This window comes from Gavia stellata, chromosome 33 (genome assembly GCF_030936135.1).
Source record: "Gavia stellata isolate bGavSte3 chromosome 33, bGavSte3.hap2, whole genome shotgun sequence".
Lineage (NCBI taxonomy): Eukaryota > Metazoa > Chordata > Aves > Gaviiformes > Gaviidae > Gavia > Gavia stellata.
The window spans coordinates 2,193,635-2,214,084 of NC_082626.1; the positions used below are offsets into that span (position 1 = coordinate 2,193,635).

The following is a 20,450-nucleotide window of genomic DNA, read 5'->3' on the forward strand; positions in this document are numbered from 1 at the left end:
TCACGCAGCAGCAGACAAACACCAGGGCCCCACCTCCCCGTGCCTCAGTTTCCCCAGCTGTAAGACGGGGCTAGCGATGCTCCTGCGGTAAAAGCAGCCGAGACCAGTGGCTTTGCAGGGGTGCGGAGAAGGGGGGGACGTGGGCTCCGAGCCTCGGTCTTGGGGCCACCTCGATGTCCCGAGCGCTGTGCTCCTGGGAGCGGGAGGTTTCCCAGGCTGGCACGGGCTTCGGGGTTCAAGGCCACCGGGAAAGGGACAAGGACAGTGATATGGGCCAGAGGTGGGGTCCTTCCCGCAGGAAAAACCAACTCAATAAAGGAGCACGAGACCCCGAGACATCCGCCCCCTCCCCGCCGCGTGGTTCAGCTTTATCTCAGCAAAAAGGATGGCGGGGCCAGATTCTGCATGGGCGCCCCGGCAGCCGGACGCCGCTCCCCAGCCCGTGCTCGGCACGCTGCGATTTACCCCTCCCAAAACCGGGGCGCACCCGCTGCCAGGGGTTTGCTCCCCCCACTGCTGGGGGGCATTCGAGCCCCCCTGGGGATGGACCCGCATCACGCTGGTTGCACGCAGCCCGTCGGCGTGTCCCCGTCCCCACGGGGCTGTGCTGCACCGGTGGTGGCACCAAATGGGTGCCGGGATCCCTCCTGTCCCCCCACGGTGGCCCTAAGGGACAGTGAGCGGTCCCCAAGCCCCGTCCCCCGTCGCTCACCCCCACTCCCAGCCCGGCTGCGCCCCCTTACCCTCCCGAGCCTTCCTCCGCACCAGGCCACGCTCTCCCTCGCTTCCCCGGCCGGCTGGGGCAGGGGACGGCTGCTGCCAGCGGTGACAGTCCTGTGGCACCCCCGGGCTCATTGGGGGGCACCCGGCCAGGCACCGCGCGGAGCCAGCTGGTCGCCGGGTTGGTACGTGCGTGGGGGCGGCCGCGGCTGGAGCCGGGCCACCGTCCCCGGCGTGTGACACGGCTGCGGGGTCCAACACGCCAACCGGGGTCACGGCGCGTCCCTTTGTCCCCTGGGGATGGACACAAGCGGCCGATCCCCCCCATCCCTTGCTGGACAGCCCCCCCCACATGGTGCTGCTGAACTGCTTTTACAGGGAGGGAAACTGAGGCACGGGCAACCCCACGCCACTGCAGCCACGGCTCAGCTCACGGCTGCAGGGGCTGGACTCGCAGGGGTTGCGGAGGGCAGAGCGTGCCGTCCCACCGTATCCCACTGCCGGTCAGCCCTCCACCAGGAAAACCAGCCCAGCCTCGGCTGCGTGCCGGGGTTGGGCTGGGCGGCCACACCGAGCAAATGCTCCGGCACCGGCCAGCCGGAAAATGGGCTCCCAGGGAAATGATCTTGCAGGTGGCAGCAGCCACTCCCCAGCATCCGCCTACCAAAAAGCACCGCAGGACCCCAAAACTCCCCGACCCCCCTGCACCGGGACAGACCCCGACCCCTGCATGCCGGGGGGAGCCGGCACCCCTTACCTCGGTGCAAGGGTCCGGGCTCCCGGTGCCACCGCGCACAGCTCCAGCCTTCCTCCAGCAAACCCCGGCAGTGCCAGGCTTTTCCTCGAAGCCCCGGCGTTTCCCAGGGAGCTGGGGCAGGATCTGGCCGCCGGCCGGCTGCGGCTCAGACGAAGAAAAACTCTTTGCGTTCCTCCTCCCAAAGTCTCTCGAGAAATCCCCCCACGCTGTCCCCGTGGCCGGCTGCGGAGAAGAGCTGGAAAAGGCCTTTTAGGGGCAATTCCTGGCGTTCCCAGCACCTCGGCTCCTCGAGGAGAGGCTGGGACCTGGTGGGATGAGCCGGGGGAGGCCGATGTCCCCCTCGCCGACGCCTCCCTGGCCGACGTCCCCCGGCTGCTCGGTGTCCGTAAGCGTGAGGATTGCAAACAGGAAACCTGGCTGACAGATAAAAATACCGTACAGCGGCTGCCGGAGGGGAAGTGGAGCGGAGGGTGTGAAGGTAGTGGGGAGGGACAGGTTTCTTAAGGTGGAGAGAGCCGGGGTTGGCACCACACCGTGTGCCAGGGGATGCTTCGAGGCACCGGGCACCATCCCCACCCCAGGGCTTGCAAAGCCATGTCCCGGTGCACCCCATCCCTGTCCCGGTGCGATGGATGAGCTGGTCCCAGCCCTAATCCCTGCCCTAATCCCTAATCCCTGCAACCTCTGGGGTGCAGCCAGGCTGGCACCGCTCTCGCCGCAGGGCTGGCCGGAGCCTGGCACCACCAGGAGGGAGAGTTGTGGCTGGCATGCAACGGAGCCAACGGTGCTGGCAGCTCGGCTGACGCATTTCCCAGCTGGACTCATCCCCTGTTTGCCATGCCGATGCCCCCAGCGCATCCCAGGATGCGCCCAGTTCCGGCAGCCGATGGGGAGAAGGACACTGCAGCCGGAGCGTGCGGAAGGGAAGTGGTGCCGGATCCCACCGTGCCAGACACCGAATCCCAGCTCGCAGCATGAGCCTGGGCCAGCTGAGCCCCGCTGCCCCCGTGCCTGGCGGCACGATCCCGGGATACGGATACGAGGAACAAAGAGCCCTTTGCAGGCGCGGACGTGCCGGTGGGTGGCTGGCTGGACCCCCCTCCTTGCCACAGCCCAGCCCGTGCCGAGGGTCCCGGTCTCACCTGGGTGTCACCCCAGTGTCATCCTGCCACCCTCCCATGACGTCTCCCCATCAGGCGAAGGCTCTTGCGGCTTCGGTCGCTGCTTCCTGCCCTTTGCAGGCAGCCGAGGCGCGAGCGCAGGCAAAGCAGCAGCGCTGCCCACCCTGCCCGTGCCGGCGGCTCCGGTCATGGACTCCTGGGTCCCTGCGTGGCCGGGCAGAGGTAGGTGCCAGGACTGGGGGATCGGGGCTGGGGTCTCTCCGGGGTTGTACTGGGGATGGGATGGGAGGAAAAAGGCCGAGGAGCAAACCCCGAGCAGGGAGACTCGGGACGGGCAAGCGCCAGGCGATGCGGGGATGCTCCCTCTGTCCAAAGGCGCGATGGAGAAGGGGCAAGAGGACAAGGGGGTGCGGAGAGAGGGAGTGGGGTCCCCTGCCCATCCCAGCCCTTCCAGCCAGGTCTTACCTCCGGCAGAGGGGGAAATCCAGCCCAGAAAGGGCTCACGGAGCAAAGCCAGGCTTCAGCCCCGTTTCAAGTCCGATTTGACCCATTCTCACGCCAGGAGCGCGGGGTTTAAGAATCACATCCCCGGGGAGCAAAGCCCCCCAAGCCGCCTCTCCGAGGCCGAAGTGCTGGGGTGGGGGGAGCAGGGACGAGCCCCCCGCCTCCGGCCAGCACCCCTGCCCGGCTGGGGGACGCACCGCGAGCCGGGGACAGTGTCCCCAACTGCCTGGCCATGCCTGGGGAAGGACCTGACCCGAATTCGCCTCCCTGGCGCTCCCCGCCTTGGTTTGCTGCCGGTTGGGTTGTTTTGTTTCGCTTTGTCAACCACCTCCCTGCCTTCCGCCGGGCGCCGGGGCGGGCTGGGCGCCGCAGCCGGTTAAAGACAGAAACAGGGTGCCGTCCTCACCCCGCTGGATCCCCCCACTCTCGGATGAGCCTCGACCGGCTCCTCTGACTCAGCTTTGCCTCCCGGATCGACACAGCTCCGGCCTCTTCCACCCCCTCAAGCATCTGCTGGGGATTAACGCTGTTTTGCTGAGCGTTGGCGGCTCGGGGCCGAGCTTGGGGTCCCTCGGAGGCCGCACGCAGAGCCCCATGTCCGTCGCCTCGCTCCCCTTCCCAGGCCTGACCCCACAGCCCGGGGACTTTAGGGGGGCTGGGGGATTCCCAGGCTTTCCCCTCTTCTCCACCCCACCCAGCTCACCGGTGCCCGGGGCTTTTCTCCTTGGGGGTCCCGGGGTCATCGTCCCTTCTCGCCGCGTGGGTCCGGGGTGGTCTCCGGTGATGAGGCCCAGGTTGGGGGGGCACAAGGTGAAGGCGACGCTTAACCAGGCTGTGAGTGAGAGCAGTGCCCGGGGACGGGTGATGGAGTCCCCCCCACATCCCAGTGCCCCGCGGGCAGCGATGGGGCACAGGGCCAGCTCGAGGTCCCGAAGGAGGCTTCGCTGCCCTGAGCCCGTTTCTCTGCGCTCTCTGGAACAGGGGACCCTATGGATGACGACCGTCCCCTCTTCAGCACCTTCAAACCCATCGGTGAGGACACCACAGCCAGAGCCAAGCCGGGACCCACCACGACCCCGGTCCAGACCCAGGGAGCAGAGCAGCCCCCAGGACACCACGACACAGACGGCAGGGTAGGAACCGGGGCTGCGAAGGGTCCATCCCCCCCAGCTCCCCGTCCCAGTGTCCCCGAGCTCACGCACCCACGGGGACCGTGTCCTCCTGGGATTCATCAGGAGCCCCATGCGAGGAGCAGAGTGTCTGCGGGGCACGTCCTCACCCGAGCCCCCGGCCGCTCTCCCCTTCCCTCCAGGTCCCCCCAGGCTCCTGGCCGTCCCTGCCAGGCTGGTCCACACCAGAGGGGGACCCGCAGCCTGAGGTGGTGGCCCTGCGTGCCCGGACGAGGCTGTGGTTCAAGCAGACGCAAGCCAGGAGGCTGGGGGCCAAGGGCGAGCTCCCAGCCTGGTTCCATGGCTTCATCAGCCGGAGGTGAGCAGTGGCGGGGGAAGCCAAGGTGGGGGACCGGCTGGTCCCTTCAGCATCCCCTGGGCTCCCAAATAGGGAGCTAGACCCCTGGATCCCACAAAAGGGGTGATGGCAAGCGGCTCTGGGCCCCCTTCCCGCAGGGAGACGGAGCAGCTGCTGCAGGATCAGCCCCCGGGCTGCTTCCTGGTCCGCTTCAGCGAGAGCACCGTCGGCTTCGTCCTCTCCTACAGGTGAGGGATTCCCCAGCCCCATCCGAGGGACTGAGGCGCTCGGTCCCTTTCCCAGCCGCTGTGCCAACCCCATCCCCTCTCCTCCCAGGGGCAGGGATCGCTGCCGGCACTTCGTCCTGGACCAGCTGCCGGACGGGCGGTACGTGATCCTGGGGGAGCGGAGCGCCCACGCCGAGCTGGCCGACCTGCTGCGGCACTACGCCACCGCCCCCATCACACCGTACCACGAGTTCCTGACGGTGCCGCGGGGATGGGTGAGGACCCGGCCCCTCGTTAGTCCCTGCAGCCAAAAAAAGGGGAGTCATTCCTGCCGTATGGATGGCGGGGGGATTTTCCCAAGCTGGGGAAATCAAAGCCAAGGGAAATCGAAGCATCATGGCTGGGCAAAAATCAAAGCCAGGGTTGGCACCGGAGCCACCCTGGCCATCCTGCAGCATCCCAGTGGGGAGCGAGGAGCCGAACCGCAGGCAGCACACCCGAGGTAGGACCAGCACCCGGCTAGGTCTGTCCCGGACCACGCACCCACGCCGGCACCTCTCTCCTCTCATTGCAGGACAACGAGCCCCAAGGAGGGATGCGGACCCCGGCCGGCAGCGATGCTGCGTGTTCCCCATCGAGTGAAGCGCCAGGAAACCTCCTGCTGTACAGCACTGTCTTCAAGGGGCCCCCGGGAGCCGGGCAGGCAGCGGCGGCCGCCCCACTGCCCGCGGAGCCCAGCGCCGAGGGAGGCTCGTCCAGGGAGGTAAAGGCAGGCACCTTCCCAAGGACAGAAGCCGCAGCCAGGCCAAAGCTCTTGCGAGGCAGAAGGATGCAGCTGGGATGGGGGACGCAGCCCCAGCCACCACGGATCCACGCCGGACCCACTTCCAGCCCTCACCTCCGACCTGTCCCATCTCTTCCACAGGCTCCCGGCGTCCCCCCGCCGCTCCCAGCCAAGGCCAGCTCCTTGGCCGCGGCTCAGGGGCTGCACAGCCCCGCCGGTGGCAGAGCAGGTCCCGAAGTTCCCCATGCTCAGGTGCACAAAGAAGCCGTCCCCCCCGAGCCGGCCGACGCCAAGTACCAGCAGCTCATGTGCTTCCACACCTACGCCGAGCCCCACGAGGGCATCACGCCCAGCCCCTCCACCTGCTACGAGCCAGAAGAGCCCATCCCCTTCTATGCCATGGGACGGGGCTCGAGCCCCAGCGCCGGCCCTGAGGAGAACATCTACTCCGAGGTGGCTCTGGCCCAGCAGGATTTGCCAGCTCCGCTTCCCAGGGGAGCCCGAGGCGCCTTCTCCACGCTGCCTCCCAAATCCCGCAGTCACCGCCAGCTCTTTCGCAGCATGTCTAGCCAGGTCTCCAAGAGGCGGCAGCTCCCGGCAGCTCCCACTGCACCCGGGAAGGGGAGAGGAGCCTCCAGCCCGGCTGCGGAGGTGCGTTCCCCGTAGCAGGTCACACCATAGAGCCGGTCGTTGCTCTAGAGCCCAGTCCCAATGCGACGTCTCAGCGAGACCTCCCGTAGAGGCTGGGGGGTCAGGGTTTGCTCCGCACCAGGGAGAAGAGGGTCCCCCACCCAGGGCTCCACGCTGGAGCAACACGTCCCCAACTCGCAGCCGAAGCGGGAGCAAAGCCAAGGGCTGGGAGGGTGACCGACCAACTTTCAACCATGTCCTGGCTCTCAAGTCAAACCTCCACCCGATAAGACACGATCTCACGGCCGTTTCCCTTCATCTCAATTCCCCAGGGCACGACGACGAACCCTCGGCTGGAGTTCGACGATTCCGTTTACGGCCGGAGGACAAGCGCCGCAAAGCGAGCCGCAGCTGCGGCAGAGCAGGAGGGCGCCGACAACGTTTACGAGCAGCTTTGAGGAGTCCGTAAGCCACCCGTGCAGGTAGGTCTGAGACAAGACCCAGCTCCCAGGCAAAAGGAAGCTCTCGGGCTCCTTCACCACCCAGGGAAGCCCCTGGACCTGGGAGGAAAGACCTGAGGCTGCCATTGGCCCCTCCACTGACTACCAGCAATACCAGTCCGCTCCATGCTAGGATTCCCACGCCCTTCCTGACACGGCAGCTTGCTTCCCAAACCCTGCGAGACAGTTAAGAGGGGAACGGATTTAATTTCTCTCTGAACACATTCAGAAAGAGATTTCTATTAATAGAATGAGGGCGGAAAAGGCTATTACAGTAAAAACAGAGACTGGTTTCAGGCACGGCTAGTGCATCCAGAGTCGGATATTAAATTGGCCACAAGCCGGAGCAGTACAGCAGCCTGGCAGGCAGGGCCACACCAAACGTCACCAGCCCAGTGCCAACACCTCCGAGCCCTGCCTGTTTCCTCAGCCACAAAACACGGGATAGCACCAACCCCAAGGACCAAATTCAGTGACGCCGACCCCGGTGCTACCCAGCGGCACGCAAAACCCCGGCCTCATCGTTTTGTCCGAAACAAGACGGAGCCAACGTTGTTCTCAGGGCTGAGTTGGCGCACCCGGCCTCAAACGGAGCAGAAAGTGCACGAGGACAGCCCAAGCCCCACGCTCAGATGTGTCAGAGCATCAAGATAGGGAGGGAAAAGGGAGGGCTGCGGGGCTGTAGTCATTTTCTTCTACCTCTCGGAAAAATCACTTTCGTTTTTCACAAGCCTACTTTTCGTTGCTCTTAAACGGCTAAAAGCAGAGCAGGAGTCAATGATTCCCGTCCTCATAACTCCCCTCTAGTGCTAAAAATGAGCCATTACACACTAAAATGGAAAAAGAAAAAGGGGAACCTGTGAGCTTCAGCCTCTCGGCTCGCTCCAGGACTCCCCGATCGCGCCGAGGCCGCTGAAGGAGAGTTTGGGAGCACGCGCTCTGCCAGAGGACAGAGCCTCCCATCCCGCAGCCGCTGCTCTGCCTTCAACGCTGCAGCAAAGCCCGCCGGCGCCGCTGCGGCTGGCAGCTGCCTCGCCATGCTCCGAGGGTGAGGCTCGGCGTTTTAAACGGATGAATCCACGGCAGCGAGCGCAACCCTCTGCTGGGGCTCGCACCCCAGATGGGCCTCATGTGGCAAACTCCCTCGGTCAAGGGTTTCGTCACCGGCTGAGTGCAACAGCGTCCGCTCTGTGAATAAAGCGAGACGGCCGCCCCCCAAACGCGGGTGCTTCAGCCTTCCTGGGGAGGGAAGAAGGAAAGCCAATGCCTCGAGCAAGGAGTCGAGCACCTTGCGACCGCAACAGGTGTGGTTCGGTTCATTTAAAAGTTTATTCCTTTTATCAAATCTCTTTTCAGAGGATTTCACTGTACATATAAGATATGAATAAATTACTCAACAGTAACTTTATTCTGGTCATTCAAATACTCAAAATGGGCTCTGCAAAGTACTAAAACATCCAGGGAACTAAACTAGAAATCAGATTATTTTTAAAATATTCTAAGAAAAGACTTCATTCATGGGGGTTTGTTTGCTTGTTTTTAACAGGTAACACAGGAGAAAAACAACCTCTTGGAGTTTTTCCAAATGGAATAACAAATATTAGCTGTTTTAGCTGCAGTTACAACAAATATAACCCTTAGTAGTGGGAATGTCAATTAAATAACCAGACCAGCTCTCTGTTCCCTTCGGCATCACACGCTTTGGTGAACAACAAACTAAGTGAGGCCACAGAGATTTGGCTAAAGATACGTGGCTCTGGCCAGCAAGGCTGCGCATGATTTGCAGTCGTATTGCCTAGACCTAATACCTTAAATAAAAGAAAGATTTCAGTTTAAAAAGTTAAGGCTGGACACGGTCTCCTCTTCCCAGCCAGGAGGGTAAAGTTAACACTTAATTGGAACAGAATTGATACAAACAAGCTGAAAAAAAAAAAAAATAACGTACAGTTGGCAGCTTTCATCTGTGTCTGCTCAGAGGAAATACTGCTGCTTCACTTGCCGAGCTCGCCGCCAGCTGCACTGCACCGTGCGACGCTGGGAACACTCGGTTCAACAAGTCTGGAGAACAGGCTGGTACAGCGCTGCGGGCCTTGGGTCAGGGGGAGGAGGAAAGGGGGGGGGAAGGAAAAGAAACGTACATACACACATCGATCACCATTATCCAAAAGCCCTCAGCAGCGCCTGGTGCTGGGCGAGAGATCCTCACTGGTTTTTGCGCATTCCACACTCAGGGCGTTTTCACTTCTATTGCAAGCTCTGACCTGTAAAGGAGTTTCCCCTCAGCACGGTTCAAGACATACGGGCCAGTGGAACTGAGAACAAAAACACTAACTTAGCCACACTTCAGAAAGAAAAAAAGAAGATATCAAAATCATTCACATGAGAGGAGCACTGGATTTACTCGGACATGAGTAAGCAGCCATGAGGAGGTCTCAAATAAAAGGAAAAAAAAAAGCCAGGCTTGCTCTTGAAACTCACTGTCTTTTAGAAAGGAAAACTACACTCTCAACGCACAGCGAGTCCAAGAAAGGAGCAAAGTAGGAATTGGAAGTTTATTGACAGTCTGCCTAAGGTTCCAGCAGCAAGGCTACGTCGAAGGAGGAGTAGCCCCTGTACCTACAGGACAAAAGCTCCGAGCCTTGCACCAGGCACCTTTCCTGCCATCAGTCGTACGAAACGGACTTGATTTGAACCTTCCACATGATCGTTTATGAGGAGGGAGGGGAAAGATTACAGGTGGAGTTTCAGGACCAGCTTGCATTAAACCTTTCTCCTGACAGGCAGGGGAGTGCAGTATCCTCCCAGCCGCCGAGCAGACCACGTTCTACACGGGGCCTGGTTGATCTCCAGAAGGCCAGGAGAAGTCTGACACAGCAGGTCACCTGGGACAAGAGCCAAAAAGCGGGACAGAGGTGTTAGAATCCATATTTGGCTTGAGTCTGACGTCGGCTGAGCTTGTTTTCAGACCATGTGTTTTTCAGTTCCAGTTCTCTTTCCTTCGCCTGCAGAAATCGAGAAGATTAACATCAGCGTTGCTGCTCACTGACTCAGCAGTATTTCACCCTCCTCTGCCCCTGCTGACGGGGATTACAGAGTGCTGCAGCGAGAAGCCTCGTTACAGGAGTTAGCACAATTATCTTGACAGAGGCCTGAATTAATTGGGATGCACAGGCATTTCATTCATGCTGAAACGCAGCTTCTCTTGTGGGACGGTCTCAGCAGCAGCTTACTAACCACCCGGCAGCGGTGCGGAATTAGGGAGCAGAGAGTCTCGTAACGCACTCAACCACACACACACACACTGGAGCTTGGCGGGAGGGGAAGGGCGAAGCAAAGCAAAAAGCAAGCTAGAAGCTCAGTGCTGTGACACTCTCAGGGCCAAGGCGCTGCTATCACAAGGCTATCTGGGACAGTGGTGGCCTGGACGATCCCGCGGCACGGCCGCCTCCGTCCCCCCGTCAGAGCCACCGCGGGTCTCAGCCAGGGCTCGGGGCGCTCTGGGTCAGGGACGGCCCCTGGTCCCCAGCTGCTGGAAGAGCAGCTCCACCACCTCTGCCTCATGCTGTCGACCATCAAGCCTTGGAATTCTGCCTGGATGGGTTTCCACGCTAAAGGGAGGCCACTCACCTGATGGATCAGGTATGTGATCTGGTGTTTTCTCCTTTGCTGTCCCGTGGGCTGATCTCCTTTTTTCTAGAAAGCAAAAGCAGGTGAACTGTTAAGCCTGGAAAGATACTGACCCAGAGAGCGAAACAAGACAAGAGCTTGCACAAGCTGTTTCAAGAAGCATTTGTTTCATATTAAATGGCTCTGGGCAGATTCCTTAGGCTGAAGCAGTTCCTGGCTGGTCTTTACTACCTGCACGCTGGGACTGTGTTTTGAGAAGCTCTACTCATCTCTCACGTGGAATTATTTATGCGACACACAACACAAGGGTCCCTGTCCCCCCACCCTGGAGACTGCAGAGCACCTAATACAGCTCCAGCTGAAACAGGCCGAAACAGGAACTGAAGAGAGGTCTCCAAAATCCCAGCCAGCACTCCTCCCTTCCCGCCTGTACCTTGCTGAATGATTTCATGGTCTTCTCCTCTGTTAAGGATTTGGTCAGCCACTGCTGGGCTCCACTCAACTGATCGTCACCTTTGATATCCACAAAGTTGATCTCTTCCCTCCCTCGATTCCGCTTGCCTTGCAGACGTTTGAACTGAAAGAAGAACAGAAACAACCGGAGTTACAGGCGCACGTGACGCACCAACGCTAACCTGAAACAAGTAAAGGTAGATGGGGTCTGAGCCTTAGCTCCCCGAGCAGGGGACAGGCCACATCAACAAACATTTTTCCAAACAGGATTTTTTTCTTTAGGAGAGCTCCGCTTTGCTATAGATCAGAATATCTTAAAACTACTTAGCATGAAGGTTATCATCTCATTTTCCTATGCATTTAAAGAGCATTTACTCTTGCTTTCAGTCTTGCTCGGGAGAAGACCCTCGGACTCCTGGGTCTCTTATTTTAAGTGCTAGGGAGGCACCTGAAGTTTTGCTGCTAACACATCCACCTCCCGTAACAAAAATCGACGTCCAAAGCAGAGAGCTCCCTCAAAGAAGCGAGCACCGGACAGGCTACTGTCTTCTGCAGCACTGACTGGCTCAGCTAACGAGGCTGGCAGTTTCTAGATGAGATCAACAATAGGAAAGCGTTTTTTAAAACGGGTTTTTGAACATCTGAAATAAGTAGGGAATTCACCGCTCTGCTAGAGGATGTACCATGAAGGTATCTGAACGGTAGCTCATCTGCACCTCAGCAAGCAACGTCTTCACTCCATGCACCTCGTCTGCCCTAGATACCCCTCACGAGAACGAGACTGGGCTCGGTGGAAATAACAAACATCACCTACTTATAAAGCAAGCAAACCCATCCGGAGCAGCAGCCCCACAGACTGCTGGAAGGACACCACACGTGCCCGCCACACAGCGCTGGACCCCACGGAACGACAACCCAGCCCAACTCGGTATGAAGCACAGGTCGTGCTGGTGGGGCAGGGCAGTGGCTGCCAAGAGGGTCCTACGTTCTAGCAGAGCTTAAACGCAAACTCCACAGTGGGAGAGACAGTAAAGCGCCAACCGCTTCGTCGTCTATGAAGGAGGAGTCGGTGTTCATCTCCTGCGGCGCTGCCTGGGCTGGTTCCATCTCCTGGTAGTACCCGCTGCTGTAGTAATCCTGTCAGCAAAAGGAAAACCAGTTTGTCACAAGAGCGAAGAAAGATCGATCCTGGAGCAACCATACACAGAGACGGAGCACCGAATCACGCACCTCACCCCGTGAGCTGCTGCCTTTTCACCTAAGGGATTTCACTCAGCCTCCGGGGAGTACAGTATGTTACAGGTGTACCCGCTCCCAAGGCTGACCGAAGTAGTCATTAATCACATCTCATTACTCTGGCACTACTGAAGAGCACAGGGCATTTTTTCAGAGGTACTCAACAAGGAATACTTTGCTGAATTACTAGAAACAACCTGGCTTCAGGCATCAGCTCTGGCGAGCCCCGATTCTGCACCCTGACAACAACAAGGGGCAGTTGCGCAGGGGCATTTTAAAACGAATGCAGCTATTAAACATTTATCCAGCAAAGAGCATCTACTGCTCTCGTGCCAGAGGAATCCCGTTGTGCTAAGTGCTCTGGATCTCCGCTCCTTCTCCCAGCTAACTCAGACAGATTAGATTCCCACAAGGCGCACCCTACTCCAGTAACTTTAATTCGGAGCCCCTCGTCCTAGACGCCTTTTCAGAGCCTCACCTCCCAGTCAGTGAACCCACCTGATAATATGCACCAGCCACGCCAGCCTCACCGTAGGCAGGGAACTGGCTGTACGGCTGGCTGCCGTAGTCTTCTCCGGGTTTGGGTGCCCAGCTGTGCTGAGCACCGCTGGAGCCCGCGCCTGTCTTGAATTCCAGAGGGGCATTAGCAGCAGCATCCTGGAACTGGGGCTCTGTCTCTGTCCCGGGCGGTGGGTCCTCTGACACCACTGTGCCAGAGTACATGTATGTCTCGGCACCCGCGACGCCGGGCTCGCTCCTGTCAGACAAGGAGAAGTAGTTCTCTGGCTCGACCTCTTCATCGCTGTCGTCCTCTTCCTGCGTGATCTGCTTGGTTACCTGCAGGGCAGCGCTCTTCGCAGCAGCTTTGATGGCAGACGGAGAAGGAGTTGTGGGCACCGCCGGCTTGGACAGAGGTTTTGTTTTGGAGGAAGAGGTGGGGGCCTTAGCAGGCTTTGAGTCGGAGGCGTTTTCTCCTGCTTTCCTCGAGAAAGCGTAGGGCAAAAGTAACCGATTGGTCTCTTTCACTGTCAAGTTTTTGGGTTGAGGAAGCAAAGCTGACAAGCCAGAGCCCTCGCCGCGTCCCTGGTAAGTTTCATGCAGGGCAAATGGTTGACAGAAATAAGAGAAATGAGTGAGACTATGCAGTTTTCCTGACTCCCCGCCAATTATCTCCTCCAATTCTAACAACATTAATGTGTTTCCCATTGCTCAGCACAATCGTTTGCTACTTTGAACACGCTGCAGGGCTTTCTTGCACAAAAAGGCCAGTGGGACTTTTAAGGGAAACGTGGTACTTGCAAATACCTGCCAACGTCCCAAATTAATGCCTGTTTTTCTGAGATTTACATTTAGGAAATTGCCCAAAAAAAAAGGGATTTGACAACCCAGGGGATTTCAGGATTTTTAGACGCTACAAGCCATGTGCTAATCAGAGTGGCTGATTTACACCAGTGGAAGCCCAAGATCTGTAACAATCAAACGCTTCCTTCCCATGAAACTTGTTTAATTGAATATCCTAGGTATTTACCTGAAGGGTATTTTTCTTCTTTGCTGGTTCATCTTCCTCTGAATCTGACTGAGAAAGAAAAACAGAGCTTAGCACAACTTGAGATATTAAAATAAAAGAAAAAAGCCCACCCACTATGCAATTTATTAACCTTCAGTTTGAACTAGCCAAAGAATCACGGTAATGCGGATCTGGATTTAAAATCTGCCAAGAGTCGAGCTAAAAAGCAACACTGGGATGCGGTCAAGCTCTTTTTCACAGTCTTGCTGATGCATCTATGTCAGGGCAAAGAGAGATAAAAGCCTGCTCCGGTTACTACTACTGGAGATAAATAAACTGTCTACAGTAAGAGCGGACCACAGTACTCACCACTAAATTTAGAGATAGCTGGGTCTGCCGCGGCCCAGGCAGGGGCAGAAAAATCAGCTGCATTCTGCCATAAAACTTGAAGCTTTGCAAACAAGTCAGCACTGCCTCTTAAAAAAAATCTCGTAAGAGCAATCCATCCACAGCCAAACAATAATCTCCCACTTGAGCTCATTTATGCAACAACAAAAAAAAAAGGATTCACCAACCCAAAATTCCAAATTTTCAAGGTGGCTTTTTAATGCTGTTCCAAAGCAGAGCGGGTGGGCAGAGACACTCAGCTTCTACGTATTTGGCTCCTGCCAGAAATTAGCATTTAGAGAGCTAACAGCTCAAGCTTTTTTTTTTTTTTTTATAAATCACAGGAAAATAAACCTGGAGCAAGGCAAAGAACACAATCTGCACAGCATAAGGTCAGGGCTCCCTTTCAAAGTAACAGACACCATTATGTTAATAGAGGGGAAGCACAAAACCATGCAAAGCAAGGGTATAGAAATTCACTGCAGGGATTAACAGGGAATTGTTCACAATAACTTTGGAGTTGCTAAATATCTATTTAAAACTTGAGTAGAAAGTCTGGTCGTCTCTGGCATCAGAAAAGGCCCTTAACATCTTTATCGTTTTATAGCTTTGCAGAGCACTTTAAAGAGATTACAGGAAACAAGGTCTTCTGCCAGTTTACTATCTAAATTATAAAACAGGACAAAGACAAAGAACATGCATAAATAAAGGCAAGTCAAGAGTTGCCATAAAACCCGCGTGTTGCATCTGGGAGAGAGGAGATAAAGCAGACTGCCCAGGAGCATCTCCACAGGTGCAAACAAAAGGGACAGGAGGTATTTTAAGGAGAAAGAGGGAACGAGCGAGGACGTCAGTCACAGGCCAAGGGACTTCCAGGAATCCCAAAGCAGAACCGCTTGGACCAGCTGTGGTTTTAAGGTACTTTTTCTCCCTTCAACATTCATTCACTCGCTTGACAGTGACAACCTGCAGTATTTCCGTTCAAGGCCAATACGCTGGAACGTAGAGGGGGGGTGATAAAGAAGAGGAAATCTCCTTTCATTTAAGCTTATTTCATTAATTGTATGACGAGCAAGGAAGAGAAGAGCCCTAACACTTGCTTTATTATGAAGCGCCTGTTCCAAAGCGCTGCAAGAAAGTGAGTAAGCAAAAAGTGGGTACAACAGAATGGGATATCCCTCAACGTTTGCCTAAAAGGGCAAGCTGTGCATCCCACTGCCTGGTGCACCTCTGCCGTGTTTGGGAGCTGCGGCATGAGGAGTTCTGGCTCTGGAATTTGCCAAACTGGGCTGGTTATCGGCGAGCAGTGGGGTTCAGGGACGGCCGGGAAGCCCACGTCCTCTCGCCCGCTCTCCCCATGCCCCCACAGACCACTCTTCCAGCAAAGCGAGATGCGCTGACTTTGTTTCAGCTCCCCCAGGCCCCCAAGATGCTGACAGACCACTATTAATCGATGCTGTTTATAAATCCATACAGTCAAACTTCCTCCTCGAGCTATCTGTCCCCATGGAAATGACCTGAAGCTTCGCAGTTCAGCTCTTCCTACAGCCAGTGGCACACATGTCTCACCAGAATCAGCAACCGAGGCCAGACGCAGCCACAGCCACACGACTGTCACCTCCACGCTACGACAGTGCCGTCCCAGAGCAAAAGAGCAGAGGGGAGAGGAGGAAAGCTGATCAATAGGGACACCCAGGAAAAAAAAGGGGGGGGCAGGGACCTGCCTTTCCCTGCTCTTGCCACAGGGCTGTCTGGATTCAGTGCTCAGGAGCCCCGTAAGGCTCAGGGCACTGCAAACACAAAAAAGCACAAGCTAAGAGGAAAATGATTACCCAAAGGTCTGGAGGATGCCTGAAGCCTTTAGATAAATAAGCAATAAATTGACAGGAAAATCTATCGATTGCACAGCAAACAAGAAGAAGAGACTTTTTTGGGATACCCCCACGCAAGGCCATACAGCTCCACATCATCAACTCGTTAACTTCAGTAATAAATAAGGGTGCAGATAATCTGGGTTTTGCTGTATTATGATTATAAATAAGGTTTCTATATCAGTTTAATTCTGCAAAGCGCTTTAGGATTAGGGCTGGCAGCCCAGACAAATCTCCCCGTCGATGGCACAACAATAGGTTTTGGTACCTTGCTATATTACGATGGGAGAGAGCGAGGAAAGAGATGCCGTGCTTTATGGGCAAACAAATCCACGGGGGGATTGCTCCAGGGAGAGGATTTCACGCATGAAGGCGCCCCTTCTTGAGGGGGGCTTGAGGGGGGCCCCCCCCGGCAGAGTTGGTGGTTTGTTTCATACTCACATCTCCCTTGTGCAACTCGGGCACCGTGATCCGAACCGGCTCTGTCCTCTTCTTTGGCTTGGGGAGGCTCAAATCCACCCCAGCCCCGGGCAGAGCAGCAGAGGCCGAGACAGGAGGGGGCAGGTTGAGAGTAGAGGCAGCGGTCGTGGTGGCAGCGTTCCTCGGGGGAGGCAGGAGGAGCCCCCCCAGCCTGGGCTGCTCCCCGCTCCCGTTCCCGCTGGCGGCCGGCTCGGGCGGGCTGACGGCCGAGGCCTGGGCCGGGCTCATGCCCGGCGGAGGGGTGCTGAAGCCCCTCATGCCAGGCGGGGGGCCCATCAGGAAAGGAGGGGGAGGCCCGCCGTGGGGCGGCGGCAGCAGGGGGAAGCCGCTGCCCAGCGGCTGGTGAGGCGGGGGCAGCGGGGGCATCACGGGGGCTTTGGGGGGAGGCAAGGTGGCGAAGAGCCCCCGGGCCGGGGGCTGCTGGGTTGCGGCAGGAGGCGGAGCGGCGGCTTCCTCCTCCTCGCCCGCAGCCTCCTCCGCATCGCTCTCCTCTTCGCTGCTGGCATAGGCCACCAGGGACATGGCCCCCCGAGGAGGGCGGCCCTCCGCGGGCAGGAGCCGCTACGCGAGGCCGAGGATCCGCCCTCCCGGCTAGGCCGCGCCGCCGCCGCGCCTTCAGCGACCGTAGCGGGGAGGAAGGGGAGGGCGGGGGCGAGGCTAAGCCGCCATGGCGGCCCCACCCCCGCGCAGCGGCGGAGCCGCGGGCTCGGAGAGGCGGCGAGGCGGCCCAGCGCCCGGCTCCGCACCCGGCGCGCCGCTCTCCCAGATAATGGCTGCCGGCAGCGCCCCCCCTCCCCGTGCCTCAGCGTCGCCGGACTACAACTCCCGGCGTGCCCCGCGCGCCTCCGCCGCCCGCCTCCCAGCGCGCCCCGCTGCGCGGCACCACGGGAAATGTAGTCTGCGCGGCAGCCCGGCGGGACCACCGCTCCCGGCGTGCCCCGCGAGCCGGGGGACGCGGGGCGGGGCCTGACATGGCGGGGGAACGGGAGCTGGGTGGGGGGGGAGGCCCCGGGGAGCCGGGACGGGGCGGGGGGAGTCGGTGAAGGGGTGGGGAGGTGTTAGGGGCAAGGCCAGGCCTGGCCCAGTCAGGCCCAGCCGGGTCAGGCCTAGTCAGACCAGACCAGGCCTAGTCAGACCAGACCAGGCCTAGTTAGGCCCCGCCAGGCCCCGAGGTAAAGTGCGGCCTGGCCCGGCTGGAGGCCGCGAGGGGCCCAGGCCTCCCCGCCCAAAGCCTCCGAGGAGGCTGAGGGATGGGCTGAGCCATGGGCCGAGGAGGGCTGGCTCCGTGCGGCCTGCTCAGAGCCATTCCTAGTGACGGCTGCTGGGCGGGGGGGCGGCTGGAGGGGGCCTGCCCGAGCCCGCTCTGCGGGGGAGAGCCGGGGAGGAACAAGCGGACCTCCCCCGGGCTTCGTGGGGCCTCTCCGGGGCCTGCTGTCAGCTCCCGCCTGCCTCCACGGGGCTGCCCAGGCTCCCCCGGGGGTTCCTCGCCCTGCCCGGCTGTGATGGGCCCGGCTGCCCTCCCCGGGCCGCCCACCCGGACTACAGCTCCCGGCGCTCCCCGCCGCCCTCCCCGGGCCGTTTCCCCGCCCCGCCCGCCAGGCCGCTTAGTTAATCGCCAAACCGGGACGTGGAGCGGGGGACTACAGCTCCCGGCGTGCCCGGAGCCGCCGGCGGGTCCCCCGGCGCCGGGCTGCTGTGTCACTGCAGGGGGACAGAGCGACGGGGGTGGAGGGGGGGGGGGGCAGTTTTCCAGTTCCCTTCCTGCCTATTCATCCCTGCCTGTTTAATTTTAAGGCAGGGGCCGTGCCTAGACAGTGCTCTGAGTCATGGTGGAAAGCTTTGCTGGAGCGGGGTGGAGATAGGAGTTCTCTTTTGTGGCAGCGGTGGCCCTGGGCAGGACTCCCTCACAGCCTGTTTGTTCCTTTAGCTCTTCTCTGACTTTAGGTTTGACTCCATCGACCTCTTTCTGCTTTGTTCTGGCCTTAATAAGAAGAAAGCTGGGCTCTGAATTTGGGTCCCCAACGCGAAGCCCAAGGAAGTAATTTGCCAAGCTGCTGCCAAGTACTAGCACAAGTAATTAAAGCAAAATCAAGATAAATGAGAAGCGTAGCCTGTGATGCAAGCCCTTCATCATTTCCAACAGTGTGAAACCCAACTAACGTGCCCTGTCCCACCCCTCCTGCCCTCTTCCGAGGAACTGATGAGTATTAAAAATACTATATTAAAAATACTGTATTAAAAATAGCCATTGAGGCCTCTGGGAGCGAGAGAGAAGGGTGAATGCGGTCTTCAGTAGCTGTGACAATCACAGGTACATTTTTTTCCCCGCTCTTTACACAGCCAAGACCTGTGAGAGCAAAGCAATACCGGCACAAGGACGCTGAGGAGGAGGAGGACGATGACGTTCCTGCGGCCGCAGGGCCGGTTTGGCTCGCAGAAGGTCCTGTCTGCGTCAGCCTTTCTTTGTGGCAGCGCGAAAACCCCTTTCCCTGGGATTGCAGGTTCCCTGTCCGCCAGGAACGGCGAGCCGTTGCCTCGGCTGTGGCACGTGCATGTGAGCCGTGACTTGGAAGAGCGAACCCCTTGTTGAGGGGGCCTGAACCCCAAAGGGTGTCACGGAGATATTTAAGCCCCTTTCCTTTACAGCTCTGCCCACCTGCTCTCCGAATCTACTGGAAACCAAAACGGAGAACAGCCACGGTATGATGGAAATGGGGAATTTTTTCTGGATCAGGCCCCGGTGCCGTCACTTCCCCAGCAAAGCACCCCTTGGGTTGAAATCCTGCGGACGTGTTGGGATCTCCCCGGTAGATTTTTGTTTCTTTAACTCTTTCGTAAACATCTGAGTCTGTTGAAAAGTAAAATCAGCGAGTCCCCGAGAAGCACTGAGCGAGCAGGTTAAACCGCCGCAGCCTCGATGCGAGGCTGTCCTCATCCTCTGCGGGGGCAAACCAACAATAACCCCGGCAGAGATAGGAGGGACGGAGTTTAAGCAAGGTCTTGCTCTCGCTGCGCGGAAGGAGGGCGAACTCTTTGTTTCCCTCACCCTTTGTCCGTCTTTTGTGTTTAAGCTAGAGATTCCTCAGGCCTGGCTCTCACCCCTGGGCAGTGATTATTTATTTGTGTTATTTTGCGGCTCGTTAGGAGAAATTAAGCCAAGGAAAGCACATGAGGGATGGAAGGAAAAGAGTCCAGCCCTGGAACCCTGACTGCCGGGTCACGGTGGAGGTTCTAGTCCTGCAAACGGCTTAATCTGTGCTTAATTTAATCACAGGTGTTTGGTTGGGCCAGGCTTGCACCCGTCGCATCCGGGAGGACCCAGCCTCGCCTGGCACAACGTCCCCGCTGCCGCCTGAGCCCCGTCACCCCGACAAGGAAATCCCCAGCACCCGGAGCTTCGCCGCTTTTAGTCTGAAGCCTGGACGCGTTTAGTAGCAGCGCTGGGGGCGGAAGGAGACCGAGGTGACGACTTACTCATCTGGTGACTTACTCACCCCCTAACCCCCGTGCCAAGCCTGGCCGGCCGGCCTGAGCCTGCTCCCCAGGCACGCAAAGATTTTCCTACGCGCTTAATTTCTCGCGTCGTGAGTAATCCCGGTACCTCTGGTCCGGGCTCTGCAGAACGGGGTGTTTCTGAAGAAAAATGCTTTCCCTGTTCTGCTCTAGGCGAAAGGGGGGAGCGCACCCGAGGCGGCCCGTGCTTGGGCACGAAATGCTCCCAATTGTTTATTTTCTTTCTTTTTAAAGGCTGGCCTACTTCTCCTACAACATATTCCACTGCAGCTGGGATGTGGAGTTTGGGGGATGCCGCTACACTGGGTTTACACGGGTTTACACGGGTTTACACTGGTTTTACATGGGTTTACATGGGTTTTACATGGGTTTACACAGGTTTACACTGGTTTTACATGGGTTTACACTGGTGTTATACTGGTTTTACATGGGTATATGTTATTTTATGCTGGGTTTACACAGGTTTACACTGTCTCACACTGGCTTTACATGGGTTTATGTTATTTTACTCTGGTTTTACATGGGTTTATGTTATTTTATGCTGGTTTTACATAGGTTTACACTGTCTCACACTGGGCTTACACGGGTTTACACTGGGTTTACGTGGGTTTATGTTATTTTATGCTAGTTTTACACAGGTTCACATGGGTTTCCACTGGGTCACAC

At 58.1% G+C, this 20,450-nt stretch overlaps 1 protein-coding gene across 1 annotated transcript; it reads right to left on the reverse strand.

Moving 5' to 3' along the window:
- Positions 1–9,230: 9,230 nt before the first annotated feature.
- Positions 9,231–16,793, reverse strand: PRCC (proline rich mitotic checkpoint control factor). The gene is made up of 7 exons (XM_059832260.1): positions 16,233–16,793; positions 13,555–13,602; positions 12,525–13,109; positions 11,832–11,927; positions 10,771–10,914; positions 10,338–10,403; positions 9,231–9,712 (listed from the first exon to the last, which is right to left on the reverse strand). Exons 1-7 carry the CDS (start codon positions 16,791–16,793, stop codon positions 9,626–9,628), a joined length of 1,587 nt encoding a protein of 528 aa, XP_059688243.1. The 3' UTR covers positions 9,231–9,625.
- Between the last annotated feature and the right edge of the window lie 3,657 nt (positions 16,794–20,450).

Excerpts from the sequence above, each read along its gene's own strand:
- PRCC (XM_059832260.1), bottom strand. The coding sequence starts at position 16,793 with ATGTCCCTGGTGGCCTATGCCAGCAGCGAAGAGGAGAGCGATGCGGAG. Across the intron at positions 13,110-13,554 it reads AGAAGAAAAATACCCTTCAG|GGACGCGGCGAGGGCTCTGG; the intron begins GTAAATACCTAG and ends GAAACTTACCAG. Across the intron at positions 11,928-12,524 it reads TGGCTGGTGCATATTATCAG|GATTACTACAGCAGCGGGTA; the intron begins GTGGGTTCACTG and ends TTTTGCTGACAG.